This window comes from Perognathus longimembris, chromosome 3, assembly GCF_023159225.1.
Source record: "Perognathus longimembris pacificus isolate PPM17 chromosome 3, ASM2315922v1, whole genome shotgun sequence".
In the NCBI taxonomy this organism is placed as follows: Eukaryota; Metazoa; Chordata; class Mammalia; order Rodentia; family Heteromyidae; genus Perognathus; species Perognathus longimembris.
In genome coordinates this window covers 74,153,711-74,176,112 of record NC_063163.1, presented here as the reverse complement: position 1 = coordinate 74,176,112, position 22,402 = coordinate 74,153,711, and the positions used below count along the sequence as shown (strand labels likewise).

At 49.6% G+C, this 22,402-nt stretch overlaps 2 protein-coding genes and 1 non-coding gene across 3 annotated transcripts; 1 reads left to right on the top strand and 2 right to left on the bottom strand.

Annotated features, from left to right (window-relative positions):
* Positions 1-2,867: 2,867 nt before the first annotated feature.
* On the top strand, positions 2,868-9,154 carry Gcdh (glutaryl-CoA dehydrogenase). Its single transcript, XM_048342399.1, has 11 exons — positions 2,868-3,080; positions 3,168-3,203; positions 3,457-3,600; positions 3,756-3,818; positions 4,198-4,368; positions 4,986-5,115; positions 5,191-5,407; positions 5,978-6,081; positions 6,336-6,461; positions 6,681-6,841; positions 8,643-9,154. The coding sequence occupies exons 1-11, from the start codon at positions 2,999-3,001 to the stop codon at positions 8,714-8,716; spliced, it is 1,308 nt and encodes a 435-aa protein (XP_048198356.1). The 5' UTR covers positions 2,868-2,998; the 3' UTR covers positions 8,717-9,154.
* Positions 9,155-9,296: 142 nt separating this feature from the next.
* Positions 9,297-20,761, bottom strand: Syce2 (synaptonemal complex central element protein 2). The gene is made up of 4 exons (XM_048342416.1): positions 20,459-20,761; positions 11,371-11,539; positions 10,759-10,947; positions 9,297-9,378 (listed from the first exon to the last, which is right to left on the bottom strand). The coding sequence occupies exons 1-4, from the start codon at positions 20,527-20,529 to the stop codon at positions 9,307-9,309; spliced, it is 501 nt and encodes a 166-aa protein (XP_048198373.1). The 5' UTR covers positions 20,530-20,761; the 3' UTR covers positions 9,297-9,306.
* Positions 13,113-13,214, bottom strand: LOC125349855. The gene has a single exon (XR_007210651.1). It is a non-coding gene; the product is annotated as a U6 spliceosomal RNA (small nuclear RNA).
* Positions 20,762-22,402: the final 1,641 nt, after the last annotated feature.

Sequence of the window (22,402 nt, the reverse complement as noted above, 5' to 3'; positions counted from 1 at the left end):
TAGCTAGAATTATATACATGAACCCTAGCAAAAGACACTGAGTTTCTAAAATAAATAAATAAATGTTTAAAAGAAAAGCTTTTCCAGCCCTTACCTCGTAAAATGCTTTGTAGGGTTTCCTTGCCACTAGAGAGAGCCCTTCCCCTTCTCTGTGTCTCCCTTGGGCTGTTAAGGTTTTTTGTTTGTTTGTCAGTACTGGGGCTTGAAGTCAGAACTGTCCTTGAACTTCTGGCTTTTTCTGTGTATGTGGTGCTGAGGAAGGAATGAAGGGCTTCATGCATGCCAGGCAAGCACTCTACCACTAGGACATATCCCCAGCCCATTTTTTCATTGTTGCTTATTTGCTTTCATGTTGGTCCTGGGGCTTGAACTCAGGGTTTGGGTGCTGTCCCTGAGATTTTGTGGATTTTGTGGTCAAGGCTAGTGCTCTTCCATTTAAACCACAGCTCCATTACCAGGTTTTTGGTGGTTAATTGCAAGTGTGAGTCTTATGAACTTTCCTGCTGTGTGTGTGTGTGTGGTCCTGGGATTTGAATTCAGGGCCTGGGCACTGTCCCTAAGCTTTTTTTTTTTTTACCAGTCCTGGGCCTTGGACTCATGGCCTGAGCACTGTCCCTGGGCTTCTTTTTGCTCAAGGCTAGCACTCTGCCACTTGAGCCACTTGCGCCACTTCTGGCCATTTTCTGTATATGTGGTGCTAGGGAATTGAACCCAGGGCTTTATGTATACAAGGCAAGCACTCTTGCCACTAGGCCATATCCCCAGCCCCTGTCCGTAAGCTTTTGTACTCAAGGCTAGTTAGTGGTTCACCATATAGTGCCATTTCCAACTTTTTTGGCAGTAAAGTGGAGATATAAGTCTCATGGAATGGCACTGTGGCTCCCAGTGGTAGAGCACTAACCTGGAGTGAAAGAGCTCAGCAACTCTGCCCCAGCCCTAAGTTGAAGCCCCATGACTGACCAAAAAAAATTATAAAGACAATAGTACAATTTTGGATTGGATGCCAGTGACTTACACCTGTAATACTAGCTAGTCAGGAGGCTAAGATCTGAAGATCACTGTTTGAGCCAGCCGGGGAAGGAATGTCCATGAGACACTTATCTCCAATGAGCCACCAGAAAACTGGAAGTAGTGCTGTGGCTCAAAGTAGAAGAGTGCTAGGTAGCCTTGATCAAAACTGCTCAAGGACAGCACGCAGGCCCTGAGTTCAAGCCCAAGTGACAAAAAAATGTTTCCTGGATAAATAGGATTATATTTATTAGTTGTTTTCAATATGGCATCACATTTATGCCTGGGCTAGCTAGGCTATGCTTGATCCTCCTATTTATACTTAGTTGACTGAGATGGGGTATTATTAATATTTTGCCTTAAACCACATCCTTCTGATTTCCATTTTCTATGAAACTAGAATTATAGGCATGGGCCACCAACCTGGATTTTTTTTTTTTTTGAGACAGGTTTTCACTGTGTAGTCCAGGCTGATCTTGAACTCTCAATGTAACTGAGGCTGGCTGACAATTTTTAATCCTCCCACTTCAGTCTCCCAAGTGCTTGGATTTGTACAAGGATGTATCATTAGGCCAGACCTAAATACAGCTACCAGCAGGAGGATCATACTGACACACAATTATAATTACAGCCCAAGAACACAGTCATCCAAACTAACAGAAGCACAATCTAGCCAGGTGCCAGTGGCTCATGCTTGTAATCCTAGCTACCCAGGAGGATGTGGTCAGGAAATTATGGTTCGAAACCAGGCTGGGGAAGAAAAATCTGAGATTCTTATCTACCATTAATCTCCAAAAAAGCCTTTAGTAGTAGAACTCTAGTCTTGATGGAAAATGGTGGAAAAGCTAAGGGATAGGCCCAGGCCCCAGGGGAGGAGAGAGGAGAGAGAGAGAGAAAGAGAGAGGAAAAGAGACAAAGGAAGAGAGAGGAGACATACAGACAGACATCAGGGCAAACACCTATGTAGAAATAATCACTGTGTACTGCTGTTACAGTACACAACACTGCAGAAAAACACAATCCAGCTGGACAGTCATAGCGCATGCCTGTAATCCTAGCTACTCAGGAAGCTGAGATCTAAGGATTGGTTCCAAGCAAATCTGGACAGGAAAGTCTGTGAGACTCCAGTTAAGCACACAAAACCCGGAAATGGTGCTGTGGCTCAATGTGGTAGAGCGCCAGCCTTGAGAGCAAAAGCTCAGGGACAGCACCCAGGTCCTGAGTTTCAGCTCCAAGACCAACCCACAAAAAAGAAAAGAAAAGAAACACAATCCACACAAACACATAATCACTTAGGCAAAATCCAGCAAGTTGAAGAGAGAGTCTCTCTCTCTCTCTCTCTCTCTCTCTCTCTCTCTCTCACACACACACACACACGCACACACACAATTACAGAGTTAACTCCAGTTCTCTGGGATAGACGGGCATACAGGTTGGGCTGGGAACACCCACTGGCAGCCCACCTTTCCCTCCACCAGTACTTCAATTAAAGAAGACCTTAAAGGTCTGGCCTCCTGGTTTCCAGGACACTCATTTCTTGTGCCTCAAATTTTCTCACTTAACGTTGAGGTCCTACAGCACACTCCCCCACCAACTGGTTGATTAAGAGTGGGTCGCCGCCAGGACCAATCAGAGCAGGGATGCAGCTGACCAATCAGATTGGTGCATTTGCCTTCCGCCCCTTTCCTGGTTTGCTTCTTAAAGGGCCTAAGGTACTTAGGCCTATGCCTCTGGCCTCCGCCGACGGAGAGCCAGTAGCCCCTTTAAAGGGCGGGGCCAGAGAGAAGCGGGTCTTGAAAAGAACCAATGAGGAGTCCCATCCTGCCTCCGCCCCGCCCACCTCCAGCTGCGTCCAAAGCTTCCCCAGTTCGCCAGGCGCCCGAGGCTCCAGGTGAAGAGAGCGCATTGGGCCTCTGCTCCTGCTGGGAACCCCGGTATCCCGACGTCCCGCTTCTCCAGATCGCTGGCGGTTGTAACGTTCCCTGGCTGCATGGCCCTGAGAAGGATCTCCGTGCGGCTGCTGAGTCGCCGGCCCGGCCTGCGTGCGTGGGGCTCGGCGCCGGCGCCCACTGGTCAGTGCAGGACCTCGGTCGGAGTGGGGCGGGAGGAACAGGGCATTGGGCACTTTCCCGGGGTGACTTTCCTGTTTGCGTTTGCAGAGAAGGGAGGGAAGACCCAGAGCCGAGCGGCCACAAGTAAGGATCCCTGCGGACTCGTCTCCAAGCGGACTCTGTCCGGGAAGGGAGGCGGGGCGGGGGTCCGAGGCGCGGACGGGTGGGACTGACCCTGCGTGGCCGGACGAGGTTCGTCTTTCCGCTGTTTGCGACCGGCTTCCGCCTATGGAGCGCTATGGGGGAGGGGAACTCCGGCTGTGGATTAGACGTCTTGGGGAGGGCGCGGTGGTGGGTGGGCTGGCTGGGATGGGCGAGTCCGAGGTTCCTGTCCCAGCTTCTGGCCCCCAGTTCCACTGGCGGGACCCTCTGGTGCTGGAGGAGCAGCTGACAGCCGACGAGATCCTCATCCGGGACACTTTCCGTAACTACTGCCAGGAGCAACTCATGCCTCGAATCCTGCTGGCCAACCGCAATGAAGGTGCCCAGGCGGGAGGGCCGGCGCTGTGGGGCTGCACCCCGTTGCCATTGCTTGACCGCTTCATCCGCTCTAGCCGTGGGGTCCCTCTATTCCTGGGACTGGGGCTTACAGGCCCAGGGCTGGGCCTGAGCTCTGCTCTGTCTGTCCCTTGGCAGTTTTTCATCGAGAAATGGTCTCTGAGATGGGGGAGCTAGGTGTGCTGGGACCCACGATCAAAGGTAGGGAAGAGTCTTTCCACTATCGGCAGACGGTACTGTGTTGGGAAAAGCCCCTTTCATTCTGAGTCACAGTGGAATTTTGTTGTTATCATTTGGTGGGAGTGGGGACTGAACCCAAGAGTATTCTGGGCAAAAGCTCTTCCAGAGGAGCCACTCCTCCATTCTGGAGCCACACCCATTTGGTCTCCAATCTGTAAAATAGGGCTAGCTATTTCTCCCACCAGTGACTATGGGATTGGGCTCAAGAAATTCCCCCAGCAGCCAGGGCCAGTTCTGTGCCTGCCTTCTAAAATGCCCCACCCTAGAAAATCTGGGTCCAAGCCTGGGTTGGACTTTGGCCCCTGTGTTGTCCTACCTACCCTTCCCCTACTATTGTTAGGCTATGGCTGTGCTGGGGTCTCATCCGTGGCCTATGGGCTCCTGACCCGAGAACTGGAGCGGGTAGACAGCGGCTACAGGTCCATGATGAGTGTCCAATCCTCCCTCGTCATGCACCCCATCTATGCCTATGGCAGTGAGGAGCAGCGGCAGAAGTACCTTCCCCGGCTGGGTGAGCCTCTCGCCTCTACTTGTGGAGTATATACATGCACACTTATTGTTGTCCTGAGGCCATCTCCTGAGCCTACCTTCTTTCCCTATTCCCCCAGTGGTCACCTGGACCACTGCCATGCTCTAAGGCCCAGTTGGAACAGCCTTGGCCTCATCATCTCCCACCTGATTTGCTCTGCTCTCTGTGCTTCACATCCCAGTCCAAAGTTTAAAGGCTTAACTTAATGGGATCCATGAAGCCTCATGTGACCAGATCACTGCTGACCTTTCTGCTACACCCTTGATCACTCTTTTGGCAGCACAGGAGTTTGAACTCAGGACATTATGTTTGCTAGGCAGGTGCACTGTCCTTTGAGTTTGGCCTCCAGTGCTTCCTCAAACTCTTCTCCTGCTGAATTTCTCATTGCCTTTCAAGACAACTGCCCTTCCTGAATTCCTGGGCCCCTTTCCTGGTAGCCTTGTGCTTATGGCCTGGAGTCCTGTCCTCCATCACCTGAGTAATCTGAAAGCAGGGCCTGAACTGACTTTTTTCTCAGGCCATGGATCAGTGGAGAAGCTGATCTGTTTCGGGAATGAGTGGGAGCCTGGCAGCCTTATGACCCTCTCTTATGCTTGCAGCCAAGGGGGAGATTCTAGGCTGCTTCGGTCTCACTGAACCCAACCATGGGAGTGACCCCGGTGGCATGGAGACCAGAGCTCGCCATAACCCATCGAGCAAAAGCTATACCCTCAATGGGACAAAGACATGGTGAGGGGCCTGGGCTGTGGGTGGACAGGAGTGAGGGACAGCAGCCAGACTCCTCACTGACCATCCTACCCCCAGGATCACCAATGCACCTGTGGCTGACCTGTTCATAGTGTGGGCTCGTTGTGATGATGACCGCATCCGGGGCTTCCTGCTGGAGAAGGGCATGCGTGGTCTGTCAGCCCCCAAGATTGAGGGCAAGTTCTCCCTGCGGGCCTCGGCCACTGGGATGATCATCATGGATGGTGTGGAGGTGCCTGAGGAGAACATGCTGCCCAGCGTGTCTGGCCTGGCAGTGAGTGGCTTGCACTGTGGGCTCTGGTGTCAGATCACCTGTTGGTTCACCTTCCTCAGGCAGGGACCATGTGAAGGAGACCCCTGAGCATCTGACCCAGCATACAGTAGGGCTGCTGAAGCTCAGCTATCTATTTACATCAACCTCTTGAACCTGAGTACCAGACCTAGGGTGTGTGCTATGTGCAAAGCCAGGTGCTGGTGGCTCACACCTATAAACCTAACTATTCAAGACGCTGAGCTCTGAGGATCATAGCTCGAGGCCAGTCCAGGCAGGAAAGTCCATGAGATGTTTATCTCAATTAACCACCAAAAATTGGAAGTAAAGCTTTAGCTCAAGTAATAGCACACTAGCCTTCCTAAAGGACAGCACGCAGGCTCTGAGTTCAAGCTCCACTACACACAAACTTTTTCCAGAACCAGTAGGCAGGTGAGGACCACCATACCTGCACTTCTGCTTCTAGGCTGTGGTTTGAATGGCCAATCCCCTTGTCTGGGGTGTATGGGAGGGGGCGTCTTCTGCTTCAGTGATTTCCGCAGTGCCTTACAGTGTCTCCTGTCCACCCTGCAGGGACCATTTGGCTGCCTCAACAATGCTCGATTTGGTATCACATGGGGTGTGCTGGGAGCTGCTGAGTTCTGTTTGCACACTGCCCGCCAGTATGCCCTGGACAGGTGTGTGTGGGCTTCTGCAAGAGCTCCTGGGGATAGGGTTGTGGGGTACTCTACCTGTACCCCAATAATTGTCTAGTCCCTATCACCAGACTTAGTTCCCTGCTCTGTGAAGGTCCTAGAAGTGGTCCTGAGCACTGAAGGGCCTTGTGAACCCAGGAGCTGAGGGCAGCCTGGGAATGTTGTCTTGAAGCAGCAGGGCCTGGGGACTGAGGTGAAGGCCTCCTTCCAGACTTCACCTGACCTCGCCCATCCAGGATCCAGTTTGGCGTCCCTTTGGCCAGGAACCAGCTGGTGCAGAAGAAGTTGGCAGACATGCTCACTGAGATCACACTGGGTCTCCACGCCTGCCTGCAGCTTGGGCGCTTGAAAGACCAAAACAAGTAGGGGCCATGTGGGGGAGGGGCTATCATGTGAGCCCTGTGGCCCTCCACTTGGGGGGAGAGCCTGTCACAAGAGCCCTCCTTGGAGGTCTTTCCAGATGCTGGCCAGGGACCCATGGTTGTCCTTTCATTTAATGGGCCCTCACCAGGAACCCCTACCCTCACTGGGTTTGCTCAGGCCAGAGGGGACACAGTGGTTGTTACATATGTCACCTCCAGGGCCACCCCAGAAATGATCTCCTTGCTCAAGAGGAATAACTGTGGGAAAGCCCTGGACATCGCCCGCCAAGCCCGAGACATACTGGGGGGGAATGGGATTTGTGATGAGTATCACGTGATCCGGCATGCCATGAACTTGGAGGCTGTGAACACCTATGAAGGTAGGGGCCAGACCATGGGCTGGGGGGGGGGGGGCTGTCCAGGAAAGGGACAACAGGGTTGGGGACATGCTAAATGCTACTTCCGCTGTCACCTAGTGGTGTGACCTGGGGCAAATTGCTCACAGGGCCTCTAGGAGTGAAGGGCTCCGATGCGGCCTGCACAGTGTCCCTAGCCCCCTCTCACTGCCCCTCCCTGAGATCTACGGACCACCTCTGTGGACCAGCAAGAGTTAACACTCCATTTTTTGTTCAGAGAAGGAAAAGCACTTGCAGACTGTGGCATTTACACCTCACAGCTGGTGGTAATTCACAATGGGATCTCAACTGGCTTGGGGAAGACAGATGTGGAAAAAGATCATTAGAAAGGAAAGAGAAGGCTAGGCATAGTTACAAACATGCCTGAAATCTCTACTACTCAGGAGGCAGAGGTAGAAGAATTGAGATCTAAGGCTAGCCCCAAGCAAAAGCATTAAATCCTATCTTAAAAACCAAAAGTATAAAAAGAACTAGAGGCATGGCTCAAGTGGAAGAGCACAGGTCTATGAGCATACCAGAGGCCCTAAATTCAATCTAGTGAGTAAAGAGTGACTGGAAAGAAAATTTCAATCTGGTGTGAGCCATGCAGATAGAGGGAGATGGTTGCTCCTCTGACAGAAGCTTCTAGGCAGAGAAGCATGTATATGAGATATCTTCCTGTGAAGCTCAGTGACAAGGCTCCCCCCAGTTCTATCTTGTTTCTGATGGGTCACTAGATGGAATGTACCAGAACTACTGAGAGGGGTTCATGGGAGAATGGTAAGCAGTGAGGATGGGCAGATGAAGGCTTGGAGGGAGCTGTGTGACTAAGGGGAGACCTGCCTTTGGCCCCTGGAAGCAGGGATACCAGGTGGGAACACTAGGGTAGCTCTGAGATAGACTGTTTTAGGGTGGGGAGTCAATAATAATGGTTTGTGGACTGTTTGCTTTCCTAGCCCTCATGTCATCATGAGGGCAGGGGGCATGGCTTGAGTGATGGAGAGCTTGGGTCCAGGGGTACAAAGGGGAAAAACCAAAGAGGCCACCATGTCTGTGTGTGTGTGTGTGATCTCTCATCCTCTGTGGAAGGCAGTGTCACAGGGTTGGGAAGCAAACGTTTAATCAACTAGAGGTGTGGCCAGGTGAGCTAGGGACGCTGCAGCTGGGGGAAGGGGCAGACCTGTTGCATTCTGGGGTATAGCACAAAGAACTTGGGTGTTTTGGGTTTTCCAAGTTATAAGTTGTGTTACAGAACCATAAAAAAAAAAAAAATCTTCCCAGCTTGGCCCAAATGGTGGTCTGTGAGGTTCCTCCAGGTGGCCCTCACTAAGATGTGAATCTCCCTCAGTGGTCTATAGAGGCCATCTTTGTAGGTCTGTTCTAAAGTGACAGCTTAAGGGAACAGGAAGACTGACTTTATCTACTTGTTTATTTATTTGGTAGTACTCAGGATAGAACTCAGGGCCTCCCACTTTTAGGCAAGTGCTCCACCACTTGATCTGTACATCGCCCTAACCTTGAAGACTTAATAGGCAATTATGAGCTGTGAAGACTCCAAAGTAAACCAGGCTCATACCTGTAATCCTAGACAGGAAACTGAGATGTGAGGATTGGGGCTCAAAACCAGCCCAGGTAGGAAAGTCCAAGAGATTTCATCTAATTAACCAGCAAAAAGCCGCAAGTAGAGCTGTGGCTCAAGTGATAGAGTACAGGCTGTGAGGGGAAAAAGCCAAGTGAGAGCTCTGCACAGCACAGACTCTAACAAGACTGTCTTAATCCTGTACAGGTACACATGATATCCATGCGCTCATCCTTGGCAGAGCAATCACAGGAATTCAAGCATTCACAGTTGGCAAGTAAACTCACTTCAGAGTTCCCGGATGCTCTGAAGCCCCTTCCTGAAGAGACATTGGCAGGACTCTGGGCCCACTGTGCTCTAAGTTTAGTCAGGAATGTGGCAGATGGACCCTATTGTACGGTGACAAGAGAGAGATGCTATTTTTAAAATATGGACATTTCCGGTGGAAAGGCATTCAGATGTACTACTTCAAAAGAAGACAGGATTTTGTTTCTGGATCCATTGGTAAGGTGATGAGCTGACTTCACCCTACAGTAGAAGCTTCTTGGCTGAGGAGCAGGGAGAGGGAAGTGACACTCAGGTACTTTTGGGAGACCTGGCCCCAGGAAGCCCCTAGTGGGTGCACTGCCCACCACCTTCCCTCCCCAGGCCATATGCCTTATTCATGCTGTTGCTGGGGTAGGATGAAGGAAAAGAAAATAAAGAGCCTATGCATCTGACCCCAAGGTGTGGGCACATTTACTTTTCACTACTTTACAGTGGTTTCACGGGTGTTCCACAGGACAGACAAACACACTGGGGTCTATGGCCCCTGTTTGGAGTCTTCTGCTCTGCAGTGATGGGCATAGCTGAGTGAGGTACTTCCTAGGCCTCAGGGCTGCGGGCAGCGGGAACAGTCTCTTCTGACTGATAGGATGGACGTCGTGCTTCTGTCACCACTCAGCTGACCACAGGATGAGGAGAAATGACAACTGTTTTGCTTCTCAGCTCAACCTACCATACATGCTGGGACCCCCAAACAAGGTAGCAAGGGTAGTGAGGGTTTTGCAGGGACTGTGGCTCCTGGAGTTGGGACTGGTGGTGAGCTCACTAGCACTCCTCAGTGACTCAGTTGACAGGGTGTAAGCTTTAGTATGCATGAGAGCCTGGGTTCCATCCCAAACAATGCCAAACAAACAAAAACCAACTGGCCAGGCTCAGTGACTTATACCTACAATCAGTTATTTAGGAGGCAGAGATAGGGAGTATGATCAGCCCAGGTAAAAAGTTCAAAACAGGGCTGGGAATATGGCCTAGTGGCAAGGGTGCTTGACTTGTATACATGAAGCCCTGGGTTTGATTCCCCAGCACCACATATATAGAAAATGGCCAGAAGTGGCGCTGTGGCTCAAGTGGCGGAGTGCTAGCCTTGAGCAAAAAGAAGCCAGGGACAGTGCTCAGGCCCTGAGTCCAAGGTCCAGGACTGGCCAAAAAAAAAAAAAAAAAAAAGTTCAAAAGATACTATAACAAAGAATAAGGCCTGGCAGCTTATACTTGTAATCCTAGCTACTCAGGAGGCTGAGATCTGGCTTCATGATTTGAAGTCAGCCCAGGCAGTTAAGTCTGAGACTCTTGTCTCCAATTAATCCCCAGAAAACCAGAAGTGGAGCTGGGGCTCAAGTGGTAGAGCACTAGCCTTGAGCAGAAAAGCTCAGGGACAACTCCCATGACTAACAAAAAAACAAACAACAAAAAAAGAATAAGGCAGAGCTGGGCTCTAAGGCACAAACCTGTCATCCTAGCTATGTGGGAAGTATAAATAGGAGGATTACAATCCACACCCTATTCAAAAAATAAAAAAGGTTAGAGGAGTGGCCAAAATGGTAGAGCACCTGCCTAGCAAATATGAGGCTATACGTTCAAACCTCAGTGTTATGGGGGTGGAGGTAAGGATGATAATGGCTCACACCTGTAATCCTAGCTACTTAGGAAGCTGAGATCTAAGGACTGCAGTTCAAAACCAGCCTGGGTAGAAAGTCTGTGAGACTCTTACCACCAGTTAATCACCAAAAAACTGGAAATAGAGCTGTGGCTCAAGTGATAGAGTACTAGCCTGTGCAAGAAAGCTTATGGACAGCATTCAGTCCCTGAGTTCAAGCCTCCAGACTGGTGTGCGCGTACGCGCACGCACGCACGCACACACACACGCACACACACACACACACACACACACACACACACACACACACTCCCTGGTTTCTGTTTATATTTACTCTAGGTAAACCATCACAAGTCCCCTGCCTCAGAACTGCCTGGCTACAACCCATGAGCAAGTGGCTCTTACCTCAGGCTGGACACACAGGTCATTGTACATGGTCTCCACAGTGTGGCAGACTTCTCTGAGCTCTGTCTCCAGTTGGCTAATCTTTTCAATTTTCTGGGTGAATTCTTGGAGCCGTTCCTGAATGATCTTGCTGTGTTGGTTGTAAGCCTGGTACATCCTCTCCTCTAACTTCTCTGTCAGATCCGAGACCTTTCAAAGAATTAATGATCTTAGAAGATCAAAAAGAGGCATCACCAGATCTGTTCTAAGTGGATTTCTTTTCTGTATGTTATTAAAATGGGGCAAAAAACTCCACTGACAGTAAAACTGCCTGTAAGTTCAGTTCTTTTTGCTTTTGGTAGTCCTGGGGTTTGAACTCAGGGTCTCTCAATTTCTTGACTTGTTTGCTCTGCTGGCCTTCTACCACCTGAGCCACACCTCCAGCCCAATGTTCTGCTAGTTTATTGAAATGAAGTCTCATGGACTTTTCTGTCTGGGCTGGCTTCAAACAACAAACCTCTAGATCTCCATCTCCTGAGTAGAGGTGATTATAAGCATGAGGCTACTGGTGTCTGGCTCCTTCCACCTCCCCTTTAAAGAACACCTCCCCTCCCACTCGCTGAGGCCCGTCACCTTAATTTTGAGGCTGTCTCGGAAGTTGGCCATGAGTGCAAGGTCCTTCTGCCTGCTCTCATTGATGTTTTCAATGAGCTCCTGGGCTCTCTTCTTCAGGATTTCAATGCTGGATTCCAGAGAGAAGTAGGGTCCTGACTTCCCCTCCATCACCCCCTGGCGGTTGGTACTGGAATTGAAGATACAAGGGTAGGAACCTGACTTCTGAAAGGGTAAAACTTTTACCCTCTAGATTCTGAGACCCTATGGTTGGGACTGGGGACGTGGTTGCTCAGTCAGTGTGTGCTTAGAAGGCAGAAGGTCCTGGGTTCCATTCCCAGGAACCTTCCCCACACATACTGCTGCCAGAAAAAGTGGGGGATCTGAATGAACCTAAGCAGGACTGAGGTGGTTGTCCATGTGGGAGATACTCAGCAATTTTCCCCGTTATTTCATTCACACAGAAATGGCAGCAGGGGTTCTGAGGGTTATGATTCAAAGACAACCCAGGCGAGACTATCATCTCCAACAAACCACCAGAAAACCAGAAATGGTACTATGGCTCAAAGTGGTAGAGCACTAACCTTGAGCAAAAGAGCTCAGGGACAGCACCTAGGCCCCGAGTTGAAACCCCAGGACACACACACACGCCTGTCAGATGCCCAAGTCCACTGTTGTTTTATAGCAACTTGCTTCTTTGAAATGAGCATCAATAAGGCAGACTAAGCAACCAAGATCTCTCACAAATACTTCCACTCAACCAGAGGTCTTCCTCAGCCAGCTACCTCCTGTCATCCCTACGAAAGCCAAGATTCTAGAAAGAGACACCTATACTTCCTAAGACTATTCTCAAATAAAACAACTCCTGCCAAGGTCACCTGTGGGCATGCCACACTGTGGCTCTTAGTGCGAGCACTGTTATCTACCCTCCCCTGCCAGTCCCAGCACGTGACCTCCAGGGCTGTGCTCAGGCCTCTGCTGTCTCCCTTCTATACCCAGAGCCCTGATCCTGATACCTGCTCTCCCACCCTTGCTCCCATCTCTTCCTTACACACCCCTCCAACTTTGTTCCCTCTGCCTTTTCTTTCTCCAAAGGATCTTTACAGTATGGGGTGATATCTATCTTAGATAGATTTAGATATCGATCTATCCATATATATATTTTTTTGCCAGTCCTGGGGCTTGGACTCAGGGCCTGAGCACTATCCCTGGCTTCTTTTTGCTCAAGGCTAGCACTCTGCCACTTGAGCCACAGTGCCACTTCTGGCCGTTTTCTGTATATGTGGTGCTGGGGAATCAAACCCAGGGCCTCATGTATACAAAACAAGCACTCTTGCCACTAGGCCATATCCCCAGCCCCTATCCATATTTTTGTGTGTGTGTGTGTGTTCCAGTTCTGAGCTTGAACTCAGGTTCCTGAGCTTTTGTGGTTAAGGGTAGCACTCTACCATTTTGAGCCACAGCTCCATTTCTTTCTTTCTTTCTTTCTTTTTTTTTTTTTTTTTTTTGCTGGTCCTGGGGCTTGAACTCAGGGTCTGAGCACTATCCCTGGCTTCTTTCTGCTTAAGGCTAGCACTCTGCCAACTTGAGCCACAGTGCCCCTTCTGGCTTTTTCTATATATGTGGTGCTGAGGAATTGAACCTAGGGTTTCATGTATACGAGGCAAGCACTCTTGCCATTAGGCCATATTCCCAGCCCCACAGCTCCATTTCCAGCTTTTTTTTTTCCATTTCCAGCTTTTTATTTTTTATATCTGCAAAAACAAAATATGGAATGCCTCACGAATTTGTGTGTCATCCTTGTGCAGGGCCCATGCTAATCTTCTCTGTATAGTTCTAATTGTATATGTGCTCCTGAATTGAGTGGCCAGCTTTTTTGGAGGGGGCGTGGGGGATACTTAATTGGAGATAAGAGACTCTTGACCTCATGGCCCGGCACCGGTGTCTCATGCCTGCAATCCTAGCTACTCAGGAGGCTGAGATTTGAGGATTGTGGTTCAAAGCCAGCAACCCGGACAGGAAAGTCCATGAGACTCTTACCTCCAATGAACCACCAGAAAACTGGAAGAGGCACTGTGGCTCAAGTGGTAGAGTGCTATCCTTGAGCTGAAGAGCTCAGGGACAGCACCCAAGCTCAGAGTCTAAGCCCCATGACCACCACCACCAACAACAAATGAGTCTCATGGACTTTCCTACCCTGGCTGGCTTTGAACCATGATCCTCAGAGCTCAGCCTCCTGAGCAACTAGGATTATAGGCCTGGGCCACTAACTCCGACTATATATCTATTTTGGAGTCAGGGGTTGGGTGTTTGTGCTGCTAATAGAACCCAGGGCCTAGCACATATTAGGCAAATGCAAGTGTTGTACCACTTAGCAACACTAACAGCCCCCCTTTCTGTAAAGATAGATTCTCAAGCTGGTCTTGAACTTGCTATATAACCCATGCTGGCCTCAAACTTGAGATTCTCCTCAGTGCCCAGAAAATGCCAGGACCACAGGCATGTACCCCTACACCTAGCCCTTCACAGGATCAAGCTTGAATTTCTTCACAAGGCAGAAAAGGCCTTTCATGACAAAGACGTACACCCTCTTTCCAGTCTGTTTTATTTTATTGGTGGTGAGACTTCAGCTCTGGGCCTCCTACATGCTAGCCAAGTGTTTGGCTCCTTAGCCATGTCCCCAGCCTGGCCTTGCTGTGTTCTTCTGTCTCTATCCCCAGCAGTCTGCCACCTTCCACAACATCCCTGACCTATCAGCCTTCAGCTGAGGTGACTTTCCTTTTCTGCCTCCACAACAAAGCAGCCCTCTAGCTTTTCCTAACCGCATCACCGCCCCCCCCCCCCAACTGACTAGGAAGGAAGCTACCACAGTTTCTACATTTCAGACCCCCCCCCCCCCCAGTGCCCCGAAGGCTAAGGTCAGGGCCACATTCTGCTCAGCTAGACTTCTCAGTACCCCAAATGCGTCATAAATATTTGCCAAATGTCAAAATGAACGAGCCACTGCCAGGCTGGTACCATCACTCCTGCTCACACACCTTGTACTACCCAGTTTCCCTTGTCTCAATCTCTCCAAGACCCCTTGAAGAGTTTTAAAACCCTGAAATTCAAATCAATGAGATTACCAGGTGTCATTGTCCGCAATCTGCTCAAGCTGCCACTGGCTCTGAGACCTTCCTTCCTAAGGCTCCAAGAACCACAGCTTTGCAAATGGTGAAAAATCACTTGAATTCAATCAATTTATATTTCATGGTGGGACAAAGGCCTGCATCAGATGTCTGCTGAGAGCTTCTTTATTTTTTCCAGCCTTTTCTCTGGAGGTTTCATCCTTTCTATTTCATTTTTCATAATACTCAGCAGCTGCATATGAATCAGGATGCTAATGAGTCACAGGCTTCCCTGGGCCTGCATTCACCAGTTAGCTTTAATAAACAAAATGTGTGGTGTCCTCTTCACTGGCTTCCCCAGGTCCTGGGCTGGCTTCTGTTGCCAAATCCTGGCCTGAGGCCTGACATGAAAGAAGCCCAACACAAGTGTGCCCAGTGTGTCTGACCTGCGGGTGGCGGGGGGGGGGGGGGGTAGTATGGGTGTGTGGGCTATTACATACTGCTCAGCACTCATCCGTTCTGTCTGTCCTATGAAGTCCCTAGCTGCAAGGATTAGGACAGTTTCCCAAGCAGGACCCAGGCTGGCAGGACCCCAGGAAATGGGTCTAAGCGAAGAGACCATCTGTTTGCTCCAGGTAAAGCTGTGACTGGCAGGCTGTGAGCCAGAGCCACCCGCTGCTGAGGCCCTGCTGCTGGGGCCCTCCCTCCGTGGCCTCTAACAGATAAACAAGTAAACAATCTGCCAGCCACTTATGACCATGAGAGCAGAGGGCCTAGGAGAAGAACTAATCAAACTTCTTCCAAGAAGAAACAGAGCTGAATTTCTGGCTCTTGGGCAAAGTGATGTTGAGCAAGTACAGCCAGGAGGAGGGGATTGACTCCAAGTGGCTGAGCCTGTTTTCATCTCTATTATCTCTCCAGAAATGTACTAAGGCTTTAATCATGCTGAGTATCTGCTCAGCATCTATTAGCTGGCTAGGCACTGATCCTCACCCATATGCTTTGGGTTCTTGTGGAGCACCTTGAACACTTTAACTATTAGCAATGAAGTCTCTGCCACACAGGCTATCTGCCGTAAGACTATCAAACAAAGATCAGCTGTTCCTCCTCTTTCTCTGGTCTATGGTGGACAGCACACAACTAGGATCTATTCCAAACTATAGCTTGCTTTTCAGCCAAGGAATGGGGGAGATAAGGGAAGCTGACTTTGTCTGGAGTCCCCAAGGCCCTGCCTGTTTTGATCTCTCTCTCTCTCTCTCTCTCTCTCTCTCTCTCTCTCTCTCGTAACAGCTCTCATTCACAGCCACCACAGTGACTCCCACTGTAGCAGCTCTAGCCTTTGTCCTATCATGAGTTCTAGCTCTAGAAATCTGTCATTCCTGGGCTGGGCATTCATGTGAATGACCACAGCCACATTTGCTGCCTTACTGGAAATGGAATCTTGCCTTTTTTTCACCAAACTGGCTTTGAAACCCAATCCTCTGGCTCTCAGCCTTCTAAGTAACTAGGATTACAAGTATGAGCTCTGGGTGCCTGATAAAAACTTGCATATGGGTGTTCATAGCAACATTACTCATCATTGCAAAAGTGTTCACCAACATACTAATGATTAAATAAAGACTCGAAAGACAGAATGTTGTTTAGCTGTAAGAAGGAATAAAGTTCTGGCAAATATTGTGGCAAGGAAAAACCTTGGAAATAGGCCAAGTGAAAGAAACTGGATACAAAGGACCACATATGATTCCATTCACATGAAATCTCCAGAACCTGCACCCTGGGAGAGACAAAAACAGACCAGTGGCTACAGAGCTGAGGAGAACACAGTCACTGAGGATTATGGGCAAAGGGTACCTGGTTGTTTTTTTTTTGCGGGGGGGGGGGGGGAGGTGATGCATTCATATATTAGAGCTGTGGCTCAAAGTGGAAGAGGCACTAGCCTTGAGTACTAAAGCTCAGGGAGAGCCCAGGCTCTGAGTTCAAGCCCCACGACCACCACCACCAACAACAAAACAGAGTCTTACTAACTTTCCTATCCTGGTTGGGTTCAAATCATGATCCTCCTATCTGTCTCCTGAGCAGCCAAGATTATAGGTGTGAGGCACCAGTGCATGGCTTGCTTAGGGCTATTTGCCTCCAGATCCCATTAGCAATTTTTCATCTCTATCTTCTTAAATATATTCAAATTTTACCTCTTCTAACCATCTCCATAGATCCATCAGGGGCCCATCCCATTATCTTGTCTCTAGATCCTTCCTGACCTCCCTAGTCCCCGCCAATCTGTTCTCTACACTGCCACTGGAGGGAGCCTGTTATACTTCAGTCCAAAGGAAGACCAACTTGTGTAAAGGACCCAGGTGGTCTATTGCCAACTCTGTAAGAACCAGCCAGACAAGAGGTAGGGAAACAAGCAAAGCTTGATTCCAGTAAACCTGCATTAACAACAACATGCCATCCTGTGAGGTAGCCATTGTTGTCACCAATGTGGTCTTGTATCTCTATTCTAAACCCTAAGCTAAAAGATGAACATACAGAGTCCAACTGTATACTTCTTGGTATCTCCCTCCTAAATCATGCTGCTCCAGCACTGACCTCCCTCCTGGAGAAGGGTCCTCTCTACTCACATGCCTCACTTGTACCCCTCTGCTCAGACATCCTGAGCCTCCATCTAAACTGCCCACCCCTATCTTTTTCTCAGAGCATATTGTGCCCTCTGACTGCTATGGGTGACTTCCTTATATCCACAGGCTAATATCAAACAACCATCCATCAAAAATACTTAGAACAAGCTGCTTGTGGTGGTGCATGCCTGTAATCCTAGGACTTGGGAGGCAAAGTCAGGAGGATTGGGAGTTTGAGGCCAGCCTAGATCACAGCATTACTCTGAGCTATATAATGAGACCCCACCTTCAAAACAAAACATTTCAGGGGCTGAGAATGTGGCTTAGTGGTAGAGTGCTTGTCTAGCATGTATGAAGCCCTGGGTTCCATTCCTCAGTACCACATAAACAGAAAAAGCCAGAAGTAGCATTGTGGCTCAGTGGTAGATTGCTAACTTTGAGCAAAAGGAGCTCAGAGACAGTGCCCAGGCCCTGAGTTCAAGTCCCAGGACTAGCAGTTCAGAATGGGGGCTGGGGTTGTAGCTCAGTGGTAGAGCACTGCTTAGTATGGGACCCTGGATTCCACTGCCAACACCGGAGGAAAAAAAATCTAAAATCAGAATAAAATCATAACATCATGTACAAGGCCCTGGGTTCAATCTCATAGCACCAATAAGTCAATACAAAAATTTTTATAAATAAAAATTAAAGGGGCTGGAGGCATGGCTTGGTTGGAAGACAGCACTAACCAATGAGCAAAAGCAGGTGCAGGTACTAAGTCAGAGTTCTGGTCTCAGATCAAGAATAAAGAAAAAATTAAAACCTCAGAATCACATCATTACTATAGACTTTTTCTTTCTTATATCTGAAACAATATAGTAGCACTACAGGAGACACAACATTTACATCCTACAGGCATATTGCTTTATGGAAGTTTACATTATTGTGCCTGGAAGAATCCCGTGGTTTTTTTCCCCCCTTTACCAATTAATTGTGGCAGTCTTGTGCACAAGGCTTGAACTCAGAGCCTGGCCACTGTCCCTGAGCTTTTTGCTCAAGATTAACACTCTACCACTTTAAGGTACAGCTCTATTTACAGTTTTCTGGTGACCAGTTGGAGATAAGAGTCTCATGGACTTTACTGCCCAGGCTGGCTTTGAACCATGATCCTCAGATCTCATCCTCTTGAGTAACTAGGATTACAGGTGTGAGCCATAAGGCTCCAGCTCCCTTACCTTTTTTCACTCAATGCTGGCACTCTATCAGTTAAGCCACAGCCTCACTTCCAGCTTTTGGTGGTTAATTAGAGATGAGTCTCAAGGACTTTTCTGCCCAAGCAGGCCATTGGTTTCTGGCTTTGAAAAGTGATCCTCAGTTCCCAGCATCCTGAGTAACTAAGATTACAGACTTGAGCCACTGGTGCCTGGCTGTCTTTTTGTTTTGTTTTGGTGTCAGTCCTGAGGCTTGAATTCAGAGTCTGTGCTTGTTTTGCTTAAAGCTGGCTCTCTACCATTTGAGTCAGAGTTCCATCTCCAACCTTTTTGGCAGTTAATTGGAGACAAGAGCCTCACATTTTTCCTGCACAGGCTGGCTAATCTTCAGATCTCAGCCTCTTGAGTAACTAGGATTACAGGCATGAGCCACCAGCACCCTGCATGGCTCTTTTCTTTTTTGTCTGTCCTGGAGCTTGAACTCAGGGTCTGGGTGCTGTACCTGATCTTTTATGCTCAAGGCTAGTGTACTGCCACTTTTGGAGTGGTTAATTGGAGATAAATAGCTCAAGGACTGGGCTGGGAATATGGCCTAGTGGTAGAGTGCTTGACTCGTATACATGAAGCCCTGGGTTCTATTCCTCAGCACCACATATATAGAAAAAGCTGGAAGTGGCGCTGTGGCTCAAGTGGTAGAGTCCTAGCCTTCTGCTAAAGGAAGCCAGGGACAGTGCTCAGGCCCTGAGTTCAAGCCCGAGGACTGGCAAAAAACAAAACAAGCAAAAAATAATAAATCTCAAGGACTTTCCTGCCCAGGTTGGCTTTGAACTGTAATCCTCAGACCTCAGCCTTCTAAATAGCTAGGATTTACAGGTTTGAGCCAGCAGTGCTTGGCTATGGCTCTTTTTTTAAAAAGTCTTTCTCATATAATGCAGTTTCATACTTTATTAGACTACAATGTGTGTGCATATATATATGTATATATATACATACGTGTGTGTGTATGAGTGTGTGGATGGGGGAGGCAATACTGGGATTTGAACTCCATGGCTTCGTGTTCCATTGATTGGTACCCTGTCACTAGAGCCATGCTTCTAGTCAGTTACTGGTTAGATGGAATTTCTAGCCCAGTTTTTCTTTTTTTTCTTGCTCATTGGAGATGGAATCTCAAGGATTTGTCTGCCTGAGTTGGCTTCAATCTGTGATCCTCAGATCTCAGCCTCTTGAGTAGCTAGGGTTATAGGCAGGAGCCATAGTCTGTGTAAAGTTTTTTGTTGTGGTGGTGGAGAATACTGGGGTATTAAACTCAGGGCACTGCACCCGCTAGCAGTTGCTCTAATCACTTCAGTCACACGCCAACCCCTTTTGCTTTTTTTTTTTCTATTTTTTTTTCCCCAACTACAATGTAACCTTTATGCTCAGACCAGTCTGGATTGTGATCTTTTATAAACTAGGATGTGTGATCCTGTATATAAACTAGGATGACAGGCACAAACTACTACATCTAGCTTTTTATTTGTTTAGCTGGGAAGAGGGGTGTCAAGAAATTTTTACCTGGGCTGGGCTCTTCTAGTCACTCTTTTCCCCACCTACTGGGCACTGGATTATCCTGTAACAGGGAGGTGTGTGTGTGTGCACTGGGGCTAGAACTCAGGGCCTGGGTGTTGTCCTTTAGCTTTTTCACTCAAGGCTGGAACTATCACTTGAGCCACTTCGGGGTCGTTAATTGGGGAGATAAATTTCATGGACTTTTCTGCCTGGGCCGGTTTCAAACCTCAATCCTCAGATCTCAGCCTCCTGAGCAGCTAGGATTACAAAAGTAATCCTAAAAGTAAAAGTTAATGGCTCTACAACAGGTATCATCTGATCATCCGAGATGACTGCAAATCTAGGGAAGGAGTTGTAGAGTGTCTAAGGAAACACTAAAAGCCATCTGTTAGCAAGGACTGTGCATGTGCAGATTTGGGGTCTGCATGTGGGGGGGAGGGGGGAGGCGTGGATTTGAACTCTATGGATACCTACGCAAGAAAGACGTGTGTGTATTGCGTGTACCATGTGTAGGTTACTAGCTCCTTGCTGTATCCCCAGGACACCCGCCCCCCACAAAAAAAAGAAAAAGAAAAAAAAGAAACAGGCCTGCCGGCTCTCCCTCAAGAGCGTCGCCGACAGAAGCTGCTGGAAGGTTCTTCCTCACCCAGCTGGTCCGCCACCAGCTTCCTCCTCGCGGCTGTCCTCGCCCTGCGGCTGTTCCTTGCTGTCCCCCATGGGCTGTGGCTCCGGTTCGGTGTCTTCTCCGTGGGCCGCGTCCACCTGCGAGCACAGCCCGTGCTTGAGAGGCCGCCGTGGAGGAGAGGGGAGGCCCTGCCTGAGACCCTGGAGAGGGGCCCCAAAACAGGGGGCTCCGGATGGGTAGACCTGCGGGGTCCCAGGTGAGGACGGAGGCGCAGCGAGGCCCTGACTCCTGAAAGGCGTCGTATGGGGCACTGTGCTTCACGGGAGGAGCAGCGGGAGAAGGAGAAGGAGCTGGGCCTGGGTGGCGCAGGGCCGGGCCGGCCCCCGGCTACCCCGCCCCCGCCGCGCGCGCCGATTCGGGGGAGTCGGTCCCACCCAGCCCCGCCCCGTCCGTCCGTCCGTCAGTCAGTCAGCGGAGACCGCGCGACCAGCGGCTTCGGCGGTAGAGGACTGGTGGCCGGGTTCCGTCCTGAGGGGGAAGCCTAAGATCGGGGCTGTTCCTTTGGCCGCTCGCCCGCCCTCCACGTGAAGGACGCCGACACCGCGCTTACTCCCAGACGCTCCATTCGGCCTTTTCCCGCCTTTCACGCGCGCGGGTTCTGCGCACGCGCAGGCCCGTACGCCCCCCCCCCGCCCCCACGCTCCCGGCCCCCAAGGGACCTGCGCGCTCAGACAGACCCGGCCGGCCGTTAGGTGGCGGTTGGGCTGTGCTAGCGATGAGCGCCCAGCCGGCGCCTTGCGCAGTGCGCATACTCAAAGACCCAAATGGCCCCAGGCCTGCAAACCGTGTAGCTCCCTACATTTTTTGTCTTAGCCTCTGTTGTCTGGAGTTTGTTTTCCCAGCGACGCTGGGAACCTAATGTTAGACTTCACGCATGAGATTGCTCTATGGCATCGAGGCTGGCCTCGAACTAGGTATCTGGACCAGCTTCCAGAGTGTGAGGATTGCAGGGGTGCACAACTGGCAAAAAAGAAAAAAAGGCCGGGGCTGGGAATGTGGCTTAGCGGTAGAAGGCTTGCCTGGCATGCATGGGGCCCTGGGTTCGATTCCCCAGCACGTCGGCAAAAATTAAAAAAGTTCTCTTTACAAAAAGAACTTTTGGTCATGAAAAATCATCCTTAATAACAGTAACAATTCATAAGAGATCCAGATTGAGAGTATGTTACAAATATACCTAAGAATCTGACTAGAAGTGTGGTTCAGATGGCAGAACACCTGCCTAGCAAGAGCCAGGTTCCATATTCATACCTACTTCTTGTAAACTGGGCACTGGTATCTCCCGCCAGTAAGCTTAACTATTAGAATGCAGAGATCTGAGAATTGCAGTTTAAAGCCAGCCTGAGCAGGTAAGAGTCTGTGTGACTCATCACCACCAACAAAAGGCTGAAAAGGGGTGCTGTGGCTCAAGTGGTAGAGTCCTAGCCTTTAACAGAGGCTCAGGGGCAGCAGCCCAGGCCCTCAGTTGAAGCCCCAGGACCACTCCCACCCCATCCCCATCCCCCAAAAAAACCCACATGCATAATTCTAAATAATCCCAGACACTCAGAAGTTCAAAGTCAGCTTGGGCTACGGTAAAACCCGGATAACAGCCTACAGCTCAATTGTTTAAACCCTGTAGCAGATCATACTTTCTGGTAAGAGCCGTGGACTCTAGCAGCTTTGATTTCTCTAAAGTGGGCCTACTTTGTTTTGTGTGTGCCTGAACAGGTACAGGGGCTTGAATCCAGGCCCTCAGGATCTTGCATGGCTTTTTCTCTTAAGTCTGACACTCTACCACTTGAGCCACACCTCCACACCTAGCTTTTTTCCCCCTCAGTCTTGGGGCTTGAACTCAGGGCCTGGGTGTGGTCCCTGAGCGTCTTTATGCTCCATGCTAGCTTCAAATTGTGATCCTGAGATCTTAGC